Source organism: Lampris incognitus, chromosome 3 (genome assembly GCF_029633865.1).
Source record: "Lampris incognitus isolate fLamInc1 chromosome 3, fLamInc1.hap2, whole genome shotgun sequence".
NCBI classification, from domain to species: domain Eukaryota; kingdom Metazoa; phylum Chordata; class Actinopteri; order Lampriformes; family Lampridae; genus Lampris; species Lampris incognitus.
In genome coordinates, this window is record NC_079213.1 from 113,944,933 (window position 1) to 113,966,781 (window position 21,849).

Genomic DNA, 21,849 nt, shown 5'->3' on the forward strand with positions numbered 1-21,849 from the left:
GGCCCACAGGAAAATCACCATCATAATTGAGGATCCAATAGCAGGTTGGCTGTGCAGCTCCATGTCAGTCATCCCCCCCAAACATGCCACTGTTTTTCTTTTGCATGATAATGAATTCTCTTTCTCTCCCCTCATCTCCACACATTCTTTCAGACTGACTTTACTCTTTCCTTTTTTTAGTTCTCATGCGCTTCCTGGTTTTGTTTTGTTTGAGGTCAAATCGAGGTCACACTGGCCTCACAAGCATGTTCAGTGGCTACATCATTCTTTGAACCGTTTATGAGTTTATGTGATGAAGCTCTCATTCATTGCACTGACTGGATGCTGGTAATGGATATCAGTGAACTATTTCTCTTGAATCATTTTGACTTGTGATAAAATTTCATGAACCATCTGGAACCAACAATTGGCAAACCAACTTTGACTGAAAAACGAAATTCTATCTCAGCTGGCTTCACCAGTAATGAAGATTTCAATGCAACCTTGTATCATTTGCTTTCACTCCTTCTGTACTCATGATGAAGCATGCCTCCATCAGCATCAGTCCTGTATTCGTAATGATCCTTGTTCAAATGATAGATGCTTCCTAACGTGACCTGTCTGTGTCAGAGTCCGGAGGGGACGACTGCTGTATGAAGGACTACAACCCCTTCTCACCACAGAGCAGTGATTCAAGCACACCCAGTTCCATCTACATGGAGGCTAGTGAGTCATCCTGCTTTTAAAATCACTACTTATACCCTGTGACCCCACGACCCTAACCCGAGTCCTTATCCTGCTCCATCAGAGCACAGACACACACACACACACACACACACACACACCTCCATACTACCAGGGTTCATGTTCACCCTCTATCCTATATATGTTAAGGATTCATTCGGTCATGAAAAAACCCTGGAGAGGTCAGTAAGTTTAAAAATCCAAGTTTTAGGCATTGGAAAATTACAAGTTATGGAAAATTACTGTTTTGTAAACATTTTGGAAAAGTAATTGAAATCAGACTAAAGCAGCGTCAACTCTGTTAAAGACTGCTTGGCTAATTAGAAAAACTAACTGTGGGTGGAACCATTGCAACATGGTCTTAAAATTTCTTGTGTGCGTGTGCACAAAAGTTTGTCCTAGTATGCTAACATGTACCTCCGCTGGCTGATTTTCATCTCAGTTAGCTTGCTAGGTTACCGATGATATACTGGACAAGTAACAGTAATAATAATAATAATGATAACTTTATTTATATCGCACTTTACTAAAACAATGTTACAAAGTGTTTTATAAGAAATAAAACCAGACAAGACAAAAAAATAAGAATAAGACCAAATAAGTAAGAGTAAACATTAAAACAATATGAATAAATAAAAACAAATATCAAACATTTGTAAAAGCTTAACAAAAAGAAAGGTTTAAGATGAGATTTAAAAGAAGCTAGACACTTGGTTTGTCTTAGTTCAACAGGAAGAGAGTTCCATAGTGTGTGTGTGTGTGTGTGTGTGGGGGGGGGGCTCTAACAGCAAAAGCCTGATCAACCTTTGTGACAAACCAAGACCTTGGAATAACCAGCTGGGCTCCATATGCAGACCTTAATGGTCAAGAGGGCGTATACCAGGTCAATAAATCACAAATGTATGTCAGAGCAAGACCGTTTAAGGCCTTAACAGTGAGCAAAAATATTTTAAAATCAATTTGAAATATAACTATGAGCTAGTGTAGGGAGACAAGCACAGGAGTGATATGGTCATGCCTCTTTGTCCCGGTAATGAGGTTAGCAGCCGCATTTTGTATCAACTGCAGACAGTGGAGGGAGCCCTTGCAGATACCAGAGTAAAGTGCGTTGCAATAGTCAAGCTAAGAATAGATGACAGCATATACAACTTTTTGAAGGTCAGCAACTGATAAAAATAACCTAATTTTGGAGATTACTTTGAGCTGGAGAAAGCATGACTGAACATGTTTGATTTGATTATCAAAGTCGAGGTTAGCATCGAATATTACCCCAAGATTCCTAGCAGCCTGCTTAAGGCTACCCAACAGACCACCATATAGTATCAAAAGGGCTGATGGAATTTAGGGGAATGAAAAATTTTCAGACATCCAGGATTTAATGTCAGAGAGGCAAGTTGTGAGATTTGCTAGGATTCTAGGTCTGTGGGTTTTAATGGCATGTATAACGGAGTGTCGGCAGCATAAAATTGTAAAACACATCATGATTTTGAATGATCTGGCCTAGGGGGCAGCATGTGTATAGAAAACAGAAGGGGGCCAAGAATTGAGCCTCGAGGGACACCACAACTCAACTGAGCCATCAAGGAAGTAGAGTTACCCAGAACAACAGAAAAAGTTCTGTTGGTGAGGTAATCAGATTTAGAATCAGAATACTTTATTCATCCCTGAGCGGAAATTGGGTATTGAGTATTGAGTATTGGGTATTGAGCATAGTAAGCTAAGAGCCGAGCCCTCGATGCCAACCCAAGGCGATATAAGAGGATGCTGTGATCAACTGTGTCACAGGCAGTACTTAAGTCTAAAAGAACTAAAATCGAGCAGTCACCTCTGTCTGCAGTCAGCAGTAGGACATTAGTGACCTTAACTAGAGCTGTCTCAGTACCATGAAGTGCTCTAAAACCAGACTGGAAACTGTTAAAAACGCTATTAGTGTTCATAAAAGAAATCAATTGAGATGGAAATTACTCTCTTCAGAACCTTAGATAAAAAAGTACAAGATATGGCTTACAAAAGTTGAGTATTTGAAATATAGACCATATTTTACATTGTGTATATATAATGTTAAAAAAAACCCTAAATTTTAAATAGTAACTCGGAAAAAAATAGTTGCTTTTGGTCATGGAAATTAAGCTAAAAGGTATGGAGAGCTCATGAATGGGTCACCATTGGTGAAAGTGTATGAACTCTGAATGTATACACTTGTTTTTCTTATTATAACTTCTTTTTGTGCAAAATACATTCCATTGCATTTTTGTGTGTGCAATGAGTTATATAAATAGTTTGCTTGTGTGTGTGTGTGTGTGTGTGTGTGTGTGTGTGTGTGTGTGTGTGTGTGTGTGTGTGTCAGATGGCTCCCAGTACAGCAGTGTTCCAGACTGTATGTTCCGGAAGCCTTCGGAGGGGCAGAGCCTCATCAGCTACCTGTCGGAGCAGGACTTTGGCAGCTGTGCTGACCTTGAGAAGGTCAGGAGACTGCGTCACGTCTGCATTGTGATGTTTGGATGAATTATAAAGCTGTTCGACACAAACTGGTGCTGTCAGTGTGGCTTATAAAGCCAGCAGGCATAAGGGAAACGTGTGGGAGGAAAAATGCAGTACCAGTGTACAGATAATATATTTAATGTAGTTGTTAATCCAGTGTTATTTTACAAGTTATGCTTGTTGGGGAAAATGCCGACTTAGATGAAACCTTCAGTTTCAGTCGTAAACAGTTCTGGAAAAAGTATTGACTATTTAGATTCGACAAAGACGAAAGAAATCGTTATCAAGTTCCCTGATGAGTTCCTCCTTTTTCCTCTCTTCCTCCAGGAGAACGCCCACTTCAGCATCTCCGAGTCGCTGATCGCAGCCATTGAGCTGATGAAGTGTAACCTTCGTCGTCATGAGTGTGAGGAAGAGGAGGGTGATAGCGACAGTGAGATCCAGCAGCTGAAGCAGAAGATCCGTCTGCGGAGGCAGCAAATCCGCCGCACCCGCCTGCCGCCCTGCGTGTCGTCTCAGCACCGTAAGCTAACGCTCGACTTCTCTCTTCTGATTGGCTGTCTTACTCATGAAGCCGTATAGCTGAAAATTGCATGTCTGTGATGACATGTCAGCTTTAATATTGATTCACTACCTTTAGAGAACTATACCGTTCAATGGAAGAATAACATTTTTTGTAATTGCAATCAACGTGCTGTGCATGATGGATATTTTGAATTTCTTTTCAAAAGCCAACAAGGTAGATGGTAAAATAAAGAATGGCAGAAATGTTTGGGCCACCAACACAGTGCTTCATTGTCTGTTTTTATCTGCACAGTTTAATTCGTTTACATTTCTTAAATACTTACTTCTGTTCTCTTCTTTTGCCTCCTCCCTCTTGTTCTTTTATTTCTCTCTCTCTGTTTTTTTCCTCCTCAGTGTTTCACTCTACAGACAGTGGAGGATCCAGGAGGAGTTCCCAGGACTCCTCTCAGGGTCTGTCAGACTCCGGATCAGCTGAGGAGGTGGAGGAATGTGAACTGCGAGGTAGAGCGAGCGATGCTGGGAAAGCATGGAAACGATGTGTGTTTATGTGGTGGTGGTGGCGCTGCTGCTTTGTTGCAGAAGGACTGCTGCACAGATCATTAACCTTACATTCCTGAAGAGTTGCATATAAGATATACGTCCCTTTTGATACTTTGTGTTTCTGGTGGATTTAAGGTAAGTCTGTGAAACTCCAGATCCTGCAGACTGTAGCAGTATGTGATGTGGATGGTTGTTGTCCGGTAGGACTTTGCCAGGAAAAATGACAGGGTGCATAGTGTTTTCCATCTTCATCATAGCAGCCAAATGAGGAAGAAGAAGGCAGGTAGTGTTGAGTTTGAAGAAGTGAAGTTGGGTCAATAAGTACAACTCAACGGGTGTCCAGGTAGCATGGCGGTCTATTCCGTTGCATACCAACAGGGGGATCTCCAGTTCGAATCCCCATGTTACCTCCGGCTTGGTTGGGCATCCTTACAGACACAATTGGCCGTATCTGTGGGTGGGAAGCCGGATGTGGGTATGTGTCCTGGTCGCTGCACTAGCACCTCCTCTGGTCGGTCAGGGTGCCTGCTCGGGAGGGGGGGGGGACTGGGGGTAATAGCGTGATCCTCCCATGCGCTACATCCCCCTGGTGAAACTCCTCACTGTCAGGTGAAAAGAAGCAGCTGGTGACTCCACATGTATTAGAGGAGGCATGTGGTAGTCTGCAGCCCTCCCCGGATCAGCAGAGGGGGTGGAGCAGCAACTGGGACGGCTCGCAAGAGTAGGGTGACTGGCTGGATACAATCGGGGAGAAAAGGGGGGGGGGGTAAAAGTCAGGTTACACCAGGTTTTTGGCTGGACCAGACCAGTGGGCCAACCCTACAAATGTGAATGTCTGTGACTGAGTGAGAAAGTTACACAACTGGGCTGCTGGATCACGTGACCAACGATGTCACTTAAGTTACACGATTGGTCAGCCGACCAGCGACTTCACTGGTAAACATGGAAGTGGGAGTTTTGCTTTTGGCCGTTGCTCTTTCGGAATGAATCAGCACAACGGTTGCAGCTCATTCCACATTTCTTGCACGCTAATGAACAGACGGTATCGCTGCTGCTGTTTCCACATCTGGTTCGGCACTGGAGCAGTCCAGCATAGAGCGCAGTAGGAGAGAAATCAGCTCTTCATGCACCGAGAGGCATGGGGGAGGGCGCCCAGCAAAAGCATCCCAAATACCAATCACTCTGACAAAACACTCAATACAGAGTGGCGAGAGACCCCCCAGACGGAAACACACGAGAGAGGATGGGGCATTAACAGATCATTATAATAACACTTTAATAACACTACCACTGACTAGCCCGCTAGCAAATTGGCCACAGTTTCAAATGTTGACCACACACGACTCAGCCATGTACTAGGTTTTGATGTAGTCTTGTTTTGTTTGTTTCTGACACAACAGCACTTTTGACAGCACTCAACTTACCAACAAAGTATGAAAAAATAATTTCTGCATAGTCGTGATAAAATTGTAATTACATTTTATGTAGGAGTTTCTAAATGTTATTGTGAAGGAAAACTGTGACATGGTCTAGTTTGCAGTCAGATGTTCTGGATGGCATCTCAGCGTACATCATGTTGAACGCTGACTAATGTGCCCAAATCCACATACAAAATCAAGGTCTGTAAAAAGAACAGATTCATTTTGAAAAATATAAAGGAAGTCTGGTTGAGGAAGTGTCCGTATCTCAGGAGTTCATTCATTCTTGTGTGTCAGTCATAACTCATAAAGTCATCACAGCCGACTCCATATTGGGGGGCAGCACGGTGGCCCAGTGGTCAGTACTGTTCCTCACAGCAAGAAGGTCCTGGGTTCAAACCCCAGGCCGTCCCAGGTCCTTTCTGTGTGGAGTTTGCATGTTCTCCCCGTGTCTGCGTGGGTTTCCTCCAGGTGCTCGGGTTTCCTCCCACCACCAAAAAGACATGCATGTTAGGGTTAATACTCCTGCCTGTGCCCCTGAGCAAGGCAATAGGAAGGAATGACTAGAGTTGGTCCCCGGGCGCTGTGCAGCGGCAACCCACTGCTCCTAGCTACACAGCTAGGACGGGTTAAATGCAGAGAATGAATTTTGTTGTATGTATGTACAACGACAAAGCAGGAGCACTTGTGTGTTCTGCCATGGCCCATAAACCTGGCACTCTGGACTCAAGTGGCCGTGTCGTAGGAAGGTTTTTAGTTGTGTGTAGGAGGGTATAAAACGTTTTCTTGGACTTGATCAGTGTCGGAAAGATAAGGTCAGGATCAAATGGGTTTGTAGTTGCCGTAAAATTGGACTTCCTAAAAGGATACGATTGGTTCATGAAGAATTGCGGTGGTGAGGTTGCCGAGAACTGATGTAAACAAAGTAGTGATGCCAGAAGAAGTGACAAGTCTCAACAGCTGGAAGACACAACGCATACATGGGACTTGTTTAAGGATCCAAGCAGGTGATGCTGTGCATACATTTCATGCATACTAACAGCATGTCTAGAGGGATTTTTTGTGTGTGTGTGTGTGTGTGTTTGGGGGGGTATTTTACAGTTCCAGTGGTTAGATCCATGCATGTCCATCAGTTGCAGTGTTTGTTTTAGTTTGGTGAGTGCTGAGTGTCAGTTTCTGTCTCCAGATGGCTGTGAGGGTCGCTCCCTGCTGGAGGTGTCCCAGAGCGGCCTCTCGCTGTCGCTCGCCTCCCTCTTCTCAGGTACCTGCAGGGGCTCCAGACAGGGGGGCCCACTGGCTCCATTCCAAACCCAGAACAGGTTTCCTTTCCCGTCCCTCTGCCCTAAACCACCCAGCTGTCTCCAGCAGTTCTAGCAGCCACTCAGTGAAGAGACGGTCGCTGCTGTCTCCCGTGGTTTTCACATTAAGGCGGGCTGAGCCGGTGACTGGTTGCTGAACTTCTACATTACACTCCATTATCAGGACAGTCTTTGGTCTCTTCACATAATATTTGCACTTAAATTCATCAGCTGATGTAATGGCTAGATGAAAACTGTTTTTTATTCATTTTTTCCTTTTTGGGGGGGTTTTGTGAAGCAGAGGTTTGTCGGTGAAGGTTGTAACGTTTCTGTTTGGAATGGAGCCCGTCTCCTCCTGCCCCGACTGACTTGTGTGTCCGCTTGGCTGCTTCTCATAGGTGTTTGTCGCTTGGTGCTTCGGAGTCTTGGTAGTGCACGTGTGTGCATGTGAGAGCTCAGGGAAGCTGGCGGAAGCTGCACTGAAGCAGCCAGTTTTATTCCCTGGCAACAACTGCTAGAAGGCCTTTTTTTTTTTGCACGCACGCACGCTCATTTGTTCACACTCTCATCCATCTAACCATGTGTCCGTCCATCCACCACCTGACCTTTCACCCCTTGGTCCACTTTGTCAAGGTGCTCCCTGTAGAGAATGTGGAGGGTTTGTTGATGAGGAGAGATGGTCGAACCTCCTTGCTGTGTGAAACTTTTGCTGTGCTTCTCTTTCTGCTGCGTTCTAGAGAGATGCACACAGTTGAGCAAATATTTCTCTCAAAAGCATCAGCCCGGTCAGGTGAAGCCAGATACCTGGCACAGGTAAATATCTCCAAAATTCCCTCAAACAGACTTACATCAGGTCTGCCTTACCAGTGTCAACATGGTCATGAGTCTGTAACCTGCCATGAATAGTTCTCTGTGCAGACTTGGTTCACAGCGCTGGCTTGTTCCTCCACCTGAACTGGTTCAACTTGTCCATCCAGTTCCTTTGTGTTGAAACATGGTTTCTGGTGTGAAGGTTGTGATGAAAGCCTGCAGAAACCCACCTGTTTGTGAACATGGAACAAACGGGCAGACTCGTTCGTCTCCTTCTGGGAACTCTCAGGACTGTAGGTTCATGTAGGTCTTCTCTGTGTGCCTGCCAGTCTGATGTTTTGGAGAGAAATGCAGAAGGTGCTTGAATAGAACTGGAAATGTCATTTAAAATACATGAAACTGAAGTTCTCGTTGACTGGAGAGATTTCGAGGGTTCCAGGTGTTTTATTTTAATTGGAGATGGATGTGTGTGTTTCTGTCGTCTTAAGCCGGTAGAGTTTAGCTGAACTAGTCTGTAAACCGTGTCAGGTAGCGGTGCTGATGGTGGATTTTCCTCCTTGAAAAACTGTCTTTGGATGAAAGGTCGAATCTCTCGGTGGTGGACGAAGAGGTTCTGGTTTTCTCCTTCCTGGTAAACTGAACTGCCATGTTGCCGTCTGCTTCTCTTCCAGATGCAGACATCAAGCGCAGCGTGACGTCCAGCAGCAGGTCTTTCTTCAGCTCAGACTCTCTGTAAGTAACCCTGCCACTTCCTGTTTCCCCTGTCATTTCCTGTCAGGCCTGGGACAGTCATTTTCAGAATTCCTCAGGTGGCGATGGATACGGTGTGAGTGTTGGTGTCGGGTGGCGTTAATCAACCCAAGAAAAAAAAATCAGATCCACACATTTGACCCAAGATATTAAATTATTTTCTGGAAGTCCTCATAAAATGTCTAAAAAGTGAAAATGTGGGGTTTTTTTCAGACACTGGAGTTTTTTTTTGTTGTTTTTTTTAAGATATACTTTTGTGTAATATTTTCTTTCATATTGGTGATTTTTCTTTTTTTTTAAGCATTTCCTATAAACAATATATACGGGCTCCCTGTATGTTGTCCATTGCGTGATAGTATCCCCCCCCCTTTTCTCCCCAGTTGTATCCGGCCAATTACCCCACTCTTCCGAGCCGTCCCGGTCGCTGCTCCACCCCCTCTGCTGATCCGGGGAGGGCTGCAGACTACCACATGCCTCCTCCCATACATGTGGAGTCACCAGCCGCTTCTTTTCACCTGACAGTGAGAAGTTTCACCAGGGGGACGTAGCATGTGGGAGGATCACGCTATTTCCCCCAGTTCCCCCTCCCCCTCGAACAGACACCCCAACTGACCAGAGGGGGCACTAGTGCAGCGACCAGGACATATACCCACATCCGGCTTCCCACCCGTGTCTGTAGGGACACCTAACCAAGCCAGAGGTAACGCAGGGATTTGAACCGCCGATCCCCATGTTGGTAGGCAACGGAATAGACTGCCATGCCACCTGGACACCCCGTATTAGGTTTCTTTATATTGATTCACCCTGTGATGGCCTAGCAGCCTGTCCAGGGTGTCTCCCTGCCTGCGATCCGGTGACTGCTGGGATAGGCTCCAGCATCGCCGTGACCCTGAGAGCAGGAGAAGCGGTTGGGATAATGGATGGATATTGATTTATGAGCAAACCTCCAGTATTTACTTTCCCGCATACACACACTAACCAGGGTTCATGTACACCTCTGCCTCATGACTCAGTGTCTGTGTTTAGACTGTTGTCCTACTCTTAAAGAACACTTAATTTCTGTAATCTGTTTTTTTATAAGTTATTAATAATTAAGGTGATTTTTTTTGTAAGTTATTGATAATTAACGTGATTCATAAAATCTTTCTTCAGTTCTCGGTCGCTCTTGCAGTCCAACTCAGCAGAGTCGGTGGCCATGGGTCTCCTCAGACAGTTTGAGGGGATGCAACTTCCTGCTGCCTCAGAGCTCGACTGGCTGGTACCAGAACACGACGCTCCACAGAAGGTACACACACACACACACACACACACATGTTCACACACCCTGGTACACTTCATTGCACCAAACGTGGCTCTTAACATACTAGAGCACATCTGTACACCCCCCCCCCTTTTTCCTCCCATTTGTACCCGGCCAATTACCCCACTCTTCCGAGCCGTCCCGCTCTCTGCTCCACCCCCTCTGCCAATCCGGGGAGGGCTGCAGACTACCACATGCCTCCTCCCATACATGTGGAGTCACCAGCCGCTCCTTTTCACCTGACAGTGAGGAGTTTCGTAGCGCGTGGAAGAATCACGCTATTCCCCCCCAGTTCCCCCTCCCCCCGACCAGGCGCCCCGACCGACCAGAGGAGGCAGCGACCAGGACACATACCCACATCCGGCTTCCCACCCGCAGACACGGCCAATTGTGTCTGTAGGGACGCCCGACCAAGCCAGAGGTAACACGGGGATTCGAACTGACGATCCCCGTGTTGGTAGGCAACAGAATAGACCACCACGCTACCTGGATGCCCAATAAACTGTATTTGTATATAGCAAACTGTGTTTCTTTTAAACTAACAGTTTTTTATAATATAGTTTTTTATTTCACATTTCAAAATGGTTACAGTGTTTGTATGACAACAAATAAACACACAAGACCTCCAGGTGTGTATGCACAAGTAAATATGAAATGTCCAACATCCACCCGCGGATGGCAAATGGTCTTTCAGTCTGAGGATCCAGGTTCAAATCTCAAGTCAGCCAGTTCTGCTGTGCTTAAGTTCCCCTGGGCCAGACACTGAATCCCCCCCAGAGTCCTGGGAACTGTTCTGTAACCCAACCTCACCTTTGACCTCTCCGTGGCAATAGGGTAAAGAGAATCCTTTTTATTATCATTTAAAACACGTGAACCTGTTAAGTGAGTGGAATGGTGACTCAGTGATCAGTGCCGTTTCCTGACAGTCAGGTCGTCGGTTCGATAAGATAAGATACTTTATTGTCAATGTGTACACACCACGAAATTTCATTTGGTGACTCTCAGACCAGCAACACTAGACAAGGTAAATGATTAAAAAAAAACAAGATAAAAACAAGGACAAAGAACATTTAGTATAAAAAAGTGAGGTAGTAAAAATAAGTGAGGTAGCAAAAATGATAAGACAATAAAGATAGCAGCGGGTTTTAGTAAAGTTCAAAATAGTGCATGGGGTTATTGTACATAGTTGTCCATACTGCAGCAGCCTTAGTACCAGTTAGTCTTCAGCAGCTATAGGCAGGTGTGTGTGTGTGTGTGTGGGTGTGGGGCGATGGAGGCTACAGCAATGGGGAAGAAGCTGTTCCTCAGCCTGTTAGTTCGGGTTTTGATGGTGCGGTATCTTTTTCCTGATGGCAAGGGAACGAACAGACTGTGACCTGGGTGTGTTGCGTCTTTGCTGATGTTGCTGACTCTCCTCTGTAGGCAGCCAGCATACACAGCATCCAGGTCCGGGAGCACAGCTCCCACAATCCTCTGTGCTGTCTTCACCACCCGGGCTAAGTCCTTCCTGTTCTCTGCTGTGCAGCTGGCATACCACACTGTGACACATTACAGAGGAGGCTTTCTATTGTGCTTCTGTAAAAGCTGAGACCGGCTTGTTTAAGTTTCCTGGGGAAGAAAAGCCTCTGTTGTGCCTTCTTCACCAGGTGGGAGGTGTTGAGTGACCATGTGAGTTCTTTGGTTATGTGGATTCTCAGGAATTTGATGTTATCCACAATATGCACCTCTTCACCATGTATGTGCAGTGGGGGTGGGGTGGTTTTCCTGGATCTCCTAAAGTCCACAATGATCTCCTTTGTTTTGCTGGTGTTCAGGACCAGGTTATTGTCTGAACACCACCTAGCCAGATGTTGCACCTCCTCTCTGTAGTGTGTCTCCTCGCTGTTGGTTATGAGTCCCACTATAGTGATGTCATCAGCAAACTTCACTTTAGTGTTGGAGGAGTGAATGGGGGTGCAATTGTGGGTGAAAAGGGTGAAGAGGGCTGGACTGAGCACACAGCCCTGCCGCACACCTGTGTTCAGGATGAGGGTTGAAGATGTATGGTTACCTATCCTGACATTTTGTGGTCTGTGAGTGAGAAAGTCCATAATCCATGAACAGAGTGAGGTGGTTAATCCTAGGTGGCTGAGTTTGTGTACCAGTTTATGGGGGATTATTGTATTGAGAGCGGAGCCGAAGTCAATAAAAAGCATTCTGACATATGTGTTTGGATGCTCCAGGTGGGACAGGGCTGTATGAAGTGTAATTGAGACTGCGTCCTCCGTAGATCAGCTCCCCCGATAGGCAAATTGGTGGCTGTCCAGATGTGTGGGGATGATGTCCTTGATGTGAGCGAGTATAATCCTCTCAAGCACTTCATAATAATTGGGGTCAGGGCAATTGGGGCGATAGTCACTGAGGCAGTTGACTGCTGTCTTCTTGGGTACAGGCACAATGGTGGTGGATTTAAGGCAGGTGGGGACAACAGCCTGTCTGTAGTAAGGAGAGGTTGAAAATGTCAATGAACTCTCCTGTTAGTTGGTCAGCGCATGTCTTCAGTGTGCGGCCCGACACTCTGTCTGGTCCTGCCACTTTGGAGATATGGATTCTGCTCAGACCGGATTTCAGCTGATGGTGCTGTAGAATGAGTACATGCTCCTCCTTGGGCAGGGTCATTTGGGTCCTCACTCTGCTGAGCTGCCTTTCAAAGCGTGCAAAGAACTGGTTAAGCGTGTCGGGGAGTGCGCTGTCACGGGTGATGTGTGGGGTGCTGCATTTGTAATCCGTTGTTTTTAATACCTCTCCACATGCTTCGGGGGTTGTTGTTATGTGTGAAGTGCCCCTCAATGCACTGCTTGTACCTGTGTTTAGCCTCTCTAATGCCCTTTTTCAAGTCCCTCCGGGCATTTTTTGTAGGCCAGCATGTCACCTGTCCTGAAGGCAGCATCTCGAGCCCTGAACAGAGACCTCACATATCCAGCCATGGCTTCTGGTTCAGAAATACCTTGATGGTTTTGGTGGTTAGTACTGTCTCAGTACAGAAATGACTGTAGGCCAGGATGGCTGAAGTGTATTCCTCTAAGTCTGCTCCCTGTGCAAACACTCCCCAGTCTGTGCTTCCAAAGCGGTCCTGCAGTCATGAGGTGGCTTCCTCACTCCAAACTTGGACAGTTTGAACAGCTGGTCTTGTTCTGCAGAGTAGAGGTTTATAGGATGGAGTCATTACCAGTGAGATGTGGTCTGATAAGCTGAGGTGTGGCGATGGTGCAGCTTTGTAGGCTCCCGGGATGTTGGTGTAAACATGGTCCAGATTATTTTGGTCTCTGGTTGGGAAGTTGATATTCTTGTGGAGTTGAGGCAGCAGTCTTTAGTTCTGAGTGGTTAAAGTCTCCTGCCACAGTCATGGTTCCTCTGGATGTGCATTCAGCTGGTTGTTGATAGTGCTGTGCAGTTCCTCCAGTGCTATCTTAGCATTAGCATGTGGTGGTATGTAAACGGCTGTGATTAAGATGGCAGAAAACTCCCTCGGCATGTAAAATGGCCTGCGTTTCACAGCCAGGTATTCTAAGTCCCGGGAGCAGTGTGTCCCAGTAATGTTCATAGCTGTACACCAGTCATTATTTATGTAAACACACTCCTCCACCTTTGCTCTACTGGAGGCTGCTGTCCTATCCGCTCGGTAAACAGTGCCCCGCTAGTTCAATAGCCGCATCGGGAATGGTGCTGTCCAGCCAGGTCTCTGTGGTGATCATCACACAGCTGTCCATGTTACGCGACGTAGTCCTCAGTCTTATTTCGTCCATTTTATTGACGAGCGAGCGGGAGTTGGCGAGAAAGAGACTCGGCAGGACTGGTCTGTGCGGGTTAGCCCTTAGCCTAGCTTGTAGGCCGCTCCTCTTACCCCGCTTCTGCTTCCTTTCCCTGCGCCGCCTCCGACACCTCTTTGGTGGGATAGCCATAACTCCCCCTCCGGGCTCTCCTGGATGCAGGCTCTCCAGTGGGATAGAGTCCAGGCTTCCAGTTGTGTAATCCTGATACCATCCTACAATGTTAAGGAGTTCAGCTCGGTCATATTGTATACGAGCCTCAAGCGCTCGAACAAACAACCACAACACACACAAAAGCACAAAAATACTGTTTCGCTTAGAGCAACGAGCCACTGCATCTGTGAGCGCCGCCATCTTGACCCCATTCGATCCCAACTCTTCTGTGTTCACGTGTTTCCGCCCACAATAAACATGTCAGGTGACTGAGAATCTGAATCGTCTGTAGCCATGAATGATAAGTGAATGATTTTGTGTGTGTGTGTGTCCTGTGGTGGACAGGTGACCTCCCCAGGATGTCTCCCTGCCATCTGCCCAGTGCATGCTGGGATAGACTCCAGTCCCACATGATCCTGTCTTGGATTAGCTGGAATGATTGAACTGTAATAAGTAGCAGAAGCCTCTTGACACCGAGCTCTCCCTGTCCTCCTGCTTCCTCCCAGCTGCTGCCCATCCCCGACTCTCTGCCCATCTCCCCAGATGACGGTGAGCACGCTGACATCTACAAGCTGAGGATCCGTGTGCGAGGCAACCTGGAGTGGGCGCCGCCCCGGCCGCAGATCATCTTCAATATCCACCCGGCCCCCAAGTAAGTCCACACCGGCTTTTACACAAACCTCACTCCCACTTCCTTTTTAGGGCTGTCGTTTCCTTTTTGCCAGTTTGTTTTCTCTCTCTCTCTCTCTCTCTCTCTCTCTCTCTCTCTCTCTCTCGCTCTCTCTCTTTTTTTTTTGTGGATTTTTTGCCCCCAATTGCATCCGGCCAATTACCCCACTCTTTCGAGCTGTCCCGGTCTCTGCTCCACCCCTCTACTGATCCAGGGAGGGCTGCAGACTACCACATGCCTCCTCCCATACATGTGGAGTCACCAGCCGCTTCTTTTCACCTGACGGTGAGGAGTTTCGCCAGGGGGATGTAGCACATGGGAGGATCGTGCTATTCCCCCGTTCCCCCTCCCCCCAACCGACCAGAGGAGGCGCTAGTGCAGTGACCAGGACACATACCCACATCTGGCTTCCCACCTGCAGACACGACCAATTGTGTCTGTAGGGACGCCCGATCAAGCCGGAGGTAACGCGGGGATTCGAACTGGTGATCCCCGTGTTGGTAGGCAACAGAATAGACCACCACGCTACCCAGACGCCTGTTTTTTCTCTTTTTGTTTGAAGTTACTTGTTGCCTTTGACACATTTACTGTGTTGAATGGGAAGTTAGTTTAAAACAGCTCTTCTGGTTTGAGACACTAGCCCTGAACAGACACCACAGGGTCGAGTCCTGCTGGTGTTTTAGCATAGGGATTATGGAACAGCCCCAGTGAGAATGAAGTGGAAGAGATGGTGGTGGTGACTGGGAGAGCATCTGCCCCACAACACATTCATTACATTATTACAGAAACAGCTCTCTTAAAATCAGTCTCCCATTCATCGTCTACAGAGCAGCTTGAGAATTTATGGATGACTGTCACAAGGTAGAATTTGAGTTGTTGGGAGAGATCTGTGTCCAAAATATTGATGTGATTCCTGTAAACTGTTAGAAAAGTGAATTCTCCTTTTGTTAAGACCAACCATTGGACACCAGTGTCTCTCTACCTCCTTAGTTTCATGTTTAATCTCACTCCTGCCTCTTTTCCCCTGTCAGGAGGAAGACGGTGGTCGCCAAACAGAACTACCGCTGTGCTGGCTGTGGCATCCGCGTTGACCCAGGTGATGATGATGATGATGATGATGATGAAAAGAATCCTTTATTTTCTGAACAAAATCCAAAAGATTGGGAAAGCCAGGGAAAATAAAATGACTGACAAGGACCACCAGGGACAAAATGAGGCGCTAGAGGAAGAACAAAGGAACCTAAGAGAAGTCTGTCTCTACCTGTCATTTCTTATCTATGAAGCCTGTCCATTTAAACCTACCTGCATCAGCACGTCACCTGTTCAGTCATCTAGACCAGCATGCAACAGTAGGATTAACACAAATAGTTAAAGTTCCAATATTCCAAGATTTCAAGTTAACCAGTAATACACGGGTCAAAGACTAAAACCACTTCTGAATTATTATTATTATTATTATTACTACTCTCGTTTCCTCTCCATATTTGGGCTGCAGGGCCAGCCCTGTGTTTTCAATAGAAAGGGGTAAATTATCTGAATTGCGGTGACACTTCAGCAGGTATGGCGGTTGTGGGGCAAGGTGATGGCAGATGATATCATTAACCACAAAGGTGGCTTCAGCACCTACATCATAGGGAGCAGACTTTCTTAACTTTTTGTTAATTTTTTATTATTTTGACTGGTGTGAACACTCTGTGGACCCTGATGTTCATTAAACTAGTTAAATGTTTACAAAAAGTCGGTCTACTTGAGACTGGAGTGGTGTGGAATGTTTTCTGGTGTGAAGCCAGTTCCAGTAAAGTTAACCTGGGAAAGCTAGAGCATCACTGGCCTGTTTTAGTAACTTTGTCCATTTGAACCCAAAAGTCATGATGATAAATCCTGCTCTTCATTTTCCTGTTAGTCTCGCTGTCCTCAGTAGCTCGCTTGCTGGTGAAAAACAACAAAAACATCTGAACCCGGCGTCCAGGTGGCGTGGCAGTCTATTCCATTGCCTACCAACATGGGCTACGCCGGTTCGAATCCCCGTGTTACCTCCAGCCGGGTCGGGCGTCCCTACACACACAATTGGCCGTGTCTGCGGGTGGGAAGCCGGATGTGGGTGTGTGTCCTGGTCGCTGCACTAGTGCCTGCTCTGGTCGGTCGGGGCGCCTGTTCAGGGGGGAGGGGGAACTGGGGGGAATAGCATGATCCTCCCATGCACTACGTCCCCCTGGTGAAACTCCTCACTGTCAGGTGAAAAGAAGTGGCTGGAGACTTCACATGTATGGGAGGAGGCATGTGGTAGTCTGCAGCCCTCCCTGGATCGGCAGAGGGGGTGGAGCAGTGACTGGGATGGCTCGGAGAATGGGGTGATTGGCCGGATACAATTGGGGAGAAAAGGGGGGGGGGACAAAATCAATTTTAAAAAAGCAACATCTGATCCCACAATGCACGGCCATGTTGTAATGTGAATGTCTCTAGACCATCTTAACCCCCTTTCCTCTGTTCCCAGATTACATCAAGCGACTCCGCTACTGTGAATACATCGGTCGTTACTTCTGCCAATGCTGCCACGAGAACGCCCAGACGGTTGTCCCCGGCCGCGTGCTCAGGAAGTGGGACTTCAGTAAATACTACGTCAGCAACTTTGCCCGGGACTTGTTGAGCAAGATTGCCGGGGACCCCCTGTTCAACCCCAATGACATCAACAGTGGTTTATACAAGAAGAACAAAGCTCTGGAGACAGTCAGGGTGAGTGGATTGTCAAAGGAGTTAATGGAGCTCTTTTTTCCTGGAAAACTTGCTGTTGATTGTTTAATGCCACCGTCGACTTCATGAGCCAGCCTGAGTTCTTGTCAATCAAAATGAACCTCAGTGAGATTCATTCTATTCTCCCTGTCATTGTCAATGGCTTTGACACAGCGGGCCTAGAGGCCGTGACACACTAGGCCGACGGTCAGCATTAGGGGTGTCGGTGAGCGTCTGTGGCCCTAACTTTTGCAGTGTGCCCCACACCATTGGCAGCTTTTCAGTCAGTTCCGCATGTTGAATCGGCGGCGGAGCGCGTGGGTGAGAGAGATCACTGATTGGCTGTTCAGCTTAACGAATCAGTGCACGAGAAGCAAAACGGAACTTACGAAAGCGAGCAAACAACGAAGTCAAGAGGCCACACACAGAAGGCTCGCCTCACTTTTCTTCTGCATGTCACCTGAACATTTCAAGACGCTAATATTTTATGTTTAATATTTAAATTAATAGCTCATAATTAGCTAATATTTAAAGACCAAGGCCTGACAACGCCAGTGCCATTTGCAGCTTTTTAGAAGTAGCTATAGTACAACACCGTCTGTAGTGAGCCAGAGTGAAAATGGTAAGTAAACGCTGCTTTGTTTACTGTTGGTATATCCGCAGTCCTGGGTTTTCCTGTTTCAAATTTTGAATGACGAATACAGACTACCGCCACCTGCTGGTGTGGAGAGTTATTTCCTCTCACGCAGGCGCAGAACGTACGTGCTAGTTGGCCGTTGGCTGTAGGATTTGCGGTGTGTTTAAGTGGTACTTTTTGGCCCAGACACAGGCAGTGTGAGGCGAGGTAACAGTCGGCCTTTGCTGCTGCTAGTTCTGATGTCGGTTTGGTGTGTCCGGGCCCTGAGCGGTTACACATTCAGCATGCCATTCAGCAGAATTAGACTACAACAAACGGTTTTTAAAGCTGTGATTGGATCGTCCGCCCTTCTGAAGTGTCTCCTCGGAGGAGGCCGGAGCCCAGACAAAGCCTGTTTGATTATTCTGGTTCATGAAGCTCGGCCAGTTCAATTAGGAAACACAATACTGATAACACACGCTGGCCAATGTCCTCCAAAGACCAGGGAAACTGGTCTTAAACCCCGGCTGTGGAAAAGAATCATTATGATCATCATCATAATCCAGCTCCACTGAGCTGCTCCACGACCAGAAGAAGGAAAAGCAGATGAGAGTAGGAAACCAACTTTAAAAGAAGTGTTTTGATAAAGGTGAACTTCAGAGCGGAGTCTTGTTCAGGACATAATTAAAAGTTATTTTTCCTGTTTCTATTCAGGTGTTAAGAGTGCAGCTGTTTCACATGAAAAACCTCCTCAAGACCTGTCGCCTGGCTAAAGGGTGAGAAGAGAGTGTGTGAGAGGAAGAGAGAGGTTGTGTGAGTAGGGATGGGTATCGTTAGGATTTTATCGATACTGCTTATCGGTTCGGTGCTTTATCGATACTCTTATCGGTTCTTTTTGATTATTATGCAAGAAAAAAAGACACTTAATTAAGAACAGAATCGACATTGCTTTATTATTCTATTATATAACTTTATATAAATATAAACAAATATTTATTCAGCAGCAACAGCAGCAGCAATGTTTTAAATGCGTCTGAATTATAGACTTTATAATCAACATTCAACAACAACAAATAAGATAAAAAAATAAAAGTAGATAAAGATAAAGAAAAAAATATATATATTAAAAATAAATTTTTACAGCAAAAGGCTAACGGAAGTTCAAACAAACAAGAACCTAGCACATTATCCTAACGGTTCTTCTGCAGAAAAATCAACATATCTGCCTTCTCCGGCAGGAGTCGTGATCTCTCCTGACTTATAGTGTCCCCGGCTATTAGCCTAGCTAACTCCGTATCTTTGGCTTATATATTTGTAGCTAAACAATTAGCTAAGCAATTATATTTTATTTATTGGCCTATTCATAATAATTCGTTATTAGCCAAGCTAACTCCGTATCTTTGGCTTTTATATTTGTAGCTAAACAATTAGCTAAGCAATTATATTTTATTTATTGACCTATTCGTAATAATTCGTTATTAGCCTAGCTAACTCCGTATCTATGGCTTATATATTTGTAGCTAAACAATTAGCTAAGCAATTATATTTTATTTATTGGCCTATTCGTAATAATTCGTTATTAGCCTAGCTAACTCCGTATCTATGGCTTATATATTTGTAGCTAAACAATTAGCTAAGCAATTATATTTTATTTATTGGCCTATTCGTAATAATTAGTTATTAGCCTAGCTAGCTCCGTATCTATGGCTCATACGGCTTACCTGCAGTGGACGTGGATGGAACACTACGAGCAAAGCAGTGGAAAACTCCGCATTTCTGCAGATTAATAACATGTTTCGACAAAAGATGTTTCGACAGATTGCTTGTATTGCCACCCTTACTGGCAAATGATTTGTTGCACTTGTGGCAACGAGCGTTGTTGTCATCGACTTTTGAAAAATATACCCAAACTTCTGAACGTTTAGTTCTCTCCGCCATGATGAGCCCTTGAGCAGAGCTGTGTGTGCGTGTGTGAGCGAGTGTGTGGAGCACAGCACAGCCCCGCCCCTCACGCTGTAGGAGAGAGAGACAGAGAGATGGAGAAAACGGCAAACAAGATTATGTTCGCCACGTTTAAATTCCTCGAAAAACACAATTGCCACATTATAAATCTCACTCCATGATTTCTCGAGTACCTACCGACTACCGATAGCAGAACCGAAAACGTCGGATCTTAAAAATGCTCCGGTTTTTACTAATTTAGAACCGGTTCCCGTTTAGAACCGGGTTTCGGGGGGCATCCCTATGCGTGAGAGAGGAAAATATATTTTCCCTGTAATGGATGACATCACCGGTTTGACTTCCTGAGTTTCATGTCGTGTTTCATTAACATGTTCATATGTCCAGTGTGCTCATCCCACATCTGTCTGTGTGTGTGTGTCCCTCAGTGTGCTGGACCAGTTCGACACTCTGCCAGGTCACCTGACTGAAGACCTCCACCTCTTTTCTCTCAATGACCTCACCGCCGTGCGTAACGGAGAGCTGGCCCCCCGCATGAAAGAGCTGCTGAAACTTGGTTCCACGCATGTAGCTGGCTGTGTGGTAGGACTCCTGTCTGTCATATAGCTGTCTGTCATGTAGCTGGCTGTGTGGTAGGACTCCTGTCTGTCATGTAGCTGTCTGTCATGTAGCTGGCTGTGTGGTAGGACTCCTGTCTGTCATGTAACTGTCTGTCATGTAGCTGGCTGTGTGGTAGGACTGCTGTCTGTCATGTAGCTGGCTGTGTGGTAGGACTCCTGTCTGTCATATAGCTGGCTGTCATGTAGCTGGCTGTGTGGTAGGACTCCTGTCTGTCATGTAGCTGGCTGTGTGGTAGGACTCCTGTCTGTCATGTAGCTGGCTTTGTGGTAGGACTGCTGTCTGTCATGTAGCTGGCTGTGTGGTAGGACTCCTGTCTGTCATGTAGCTAGCTTGCTGTGTGGTAGGACTCGTCTGTCATGTAGCTAGCTTGCTGTGTGGTAGGACTCGTCTGTCATGTAGCTAGCTGGCTGTGTGGTAGGACTCGTCTGTCATGTAGCTAGCTGGCTGTGTGGTAGGACTCCTGTCTGTCATGTAGCTAGCTGGCTGTGTGGTAGGACTCCTGTCTGTCATGTAGCTAGCTGGCTGTGTGGTAGGACTCCTGTCTGTCATGTAGCTAGCTGGCTGTGTGGTAGGACTCCTGTCTGTCATGTAGCTAGTTGGCTGTGTGGTAGGACTCGTCTGTCATGTAGCGAGTTGGCTGTGTGGTAGGACTCGTCTGTCATGTAGCTAGTTGGCTGTGTGGTAGGACTCCTGTCTGTCATGTAGCTAGCTGGCTGTGTGGTAGGACTCCTGTCTGTCATGTAGCTAGCTGGCTGTGTGGTAGGACTCCTGTCTGTCATGTAGCTAGCTGGCTGTGTGGTAGGACTCCTGTCTGTCATGTAGCTAGCTGGCTGTGTGGTAGGACTCCTGTCTGTCATGTAGCTAGCTGGCTGTGTGGTAGGACTCCTGTCTGCTGTGCTACACTAGTTAATCTATTTCCACTGTTTAATGTCGTAGTTATGTCTCTGCTTAGGATTGGTGATCTATAACATGTTATAAATGTGGATTTCGTCTTGCCCCGCCTGTCCGCCCCAGGCACGCCCAGGTTTGTGTCCCCCTGCCTGCCGCCCAATGACTGCTGGGATAGGCTCCAGCATCCCCGCCACCCTGAGAGCAGGATAAGCGGTTCAGATAATGGATGGATGGAAATGTGGATTAAAAAAAAAACAATCCAGTCAGAGTTTGGTCTGTTATTCAGCGTGCAGGAAAACATGCAGTTCAGAGAAATCAGTGAAGCGAACATGGGGGTGTCCGGGTATGGTGGCGGTCAATTGCGTTGCCTACCAACAGAGGACTCGGCGGTTCGAATCCCTGTGTTACCTCCGGCTTGATCGGGCGTCCCTACAGACACATATGGCCGTGTCTGCGGATGGGAAGCCGGATGTGGGTATGTGTCCTGGTCGCTGCACTAGCGCCTCCTCTGGTCGGTCGGGGTGCCTGTTCAGGGGGGAGGGGGAACTGGGGGGA

General features: G+C 46.6%; 1 protein-coding gene across 2 annotated transcripts in view; it reads left to right on the forward strand.

Moving 5' to 3' along the window:
- The window catches only part of rubcn (rubicon autophagy regulator), a 49,862-nt gene that overhangs the window by 21,466 nt on the left and 6,547 nt on the right, over positions 1-21,849 (forward strand). Inside the window, exons 8-19 of one of the 2 annotated variants that reach the window (XM_056276180.1) lie at positions 610-705; positions 3,071-3,186; positions 3,532-3,727; positions 4,123-4,230; positions 6,874-6,948; positions 8,467-8,527; positions 9,698-9,830; positions 14,314-14,459; positions 15,509-15,573; positions 16,972-17,210; positions 18,538-18,599; positions 20,211-20,364. In XM_056276180.1, the coding sequence (XP_056132155.1) occupies positions 610-705; positions 3,071-3,186; positions 3,532-3,727; positions 4,123-4,230; positions 6,874-6,948; positions 8,467-8,527; positions 9,698-9,830; positions 14,314-14,459; positions 15,509-15,573; positions 16,972-17,210; positions 18,538-18,599; positions 20,211-20,364 (1,451 nt within the window). The remainder of the gene's footprint in view (positions 1-609; positions 706-3,070; positions 3,187-3,531; positions 3,728-4,122; positions 4,231-6,873; positions 6,949-8,466; positions 8,528-9,697; positions 9,831-14,313; positions 14,460-15,508; positions 15,574-16,971; positions 17,211-18,537; positions 18,600-20,210; positions 20,365-21,849) is intronic. The other variant, XM_056276181.1, reaches the window with a different exon arrangement.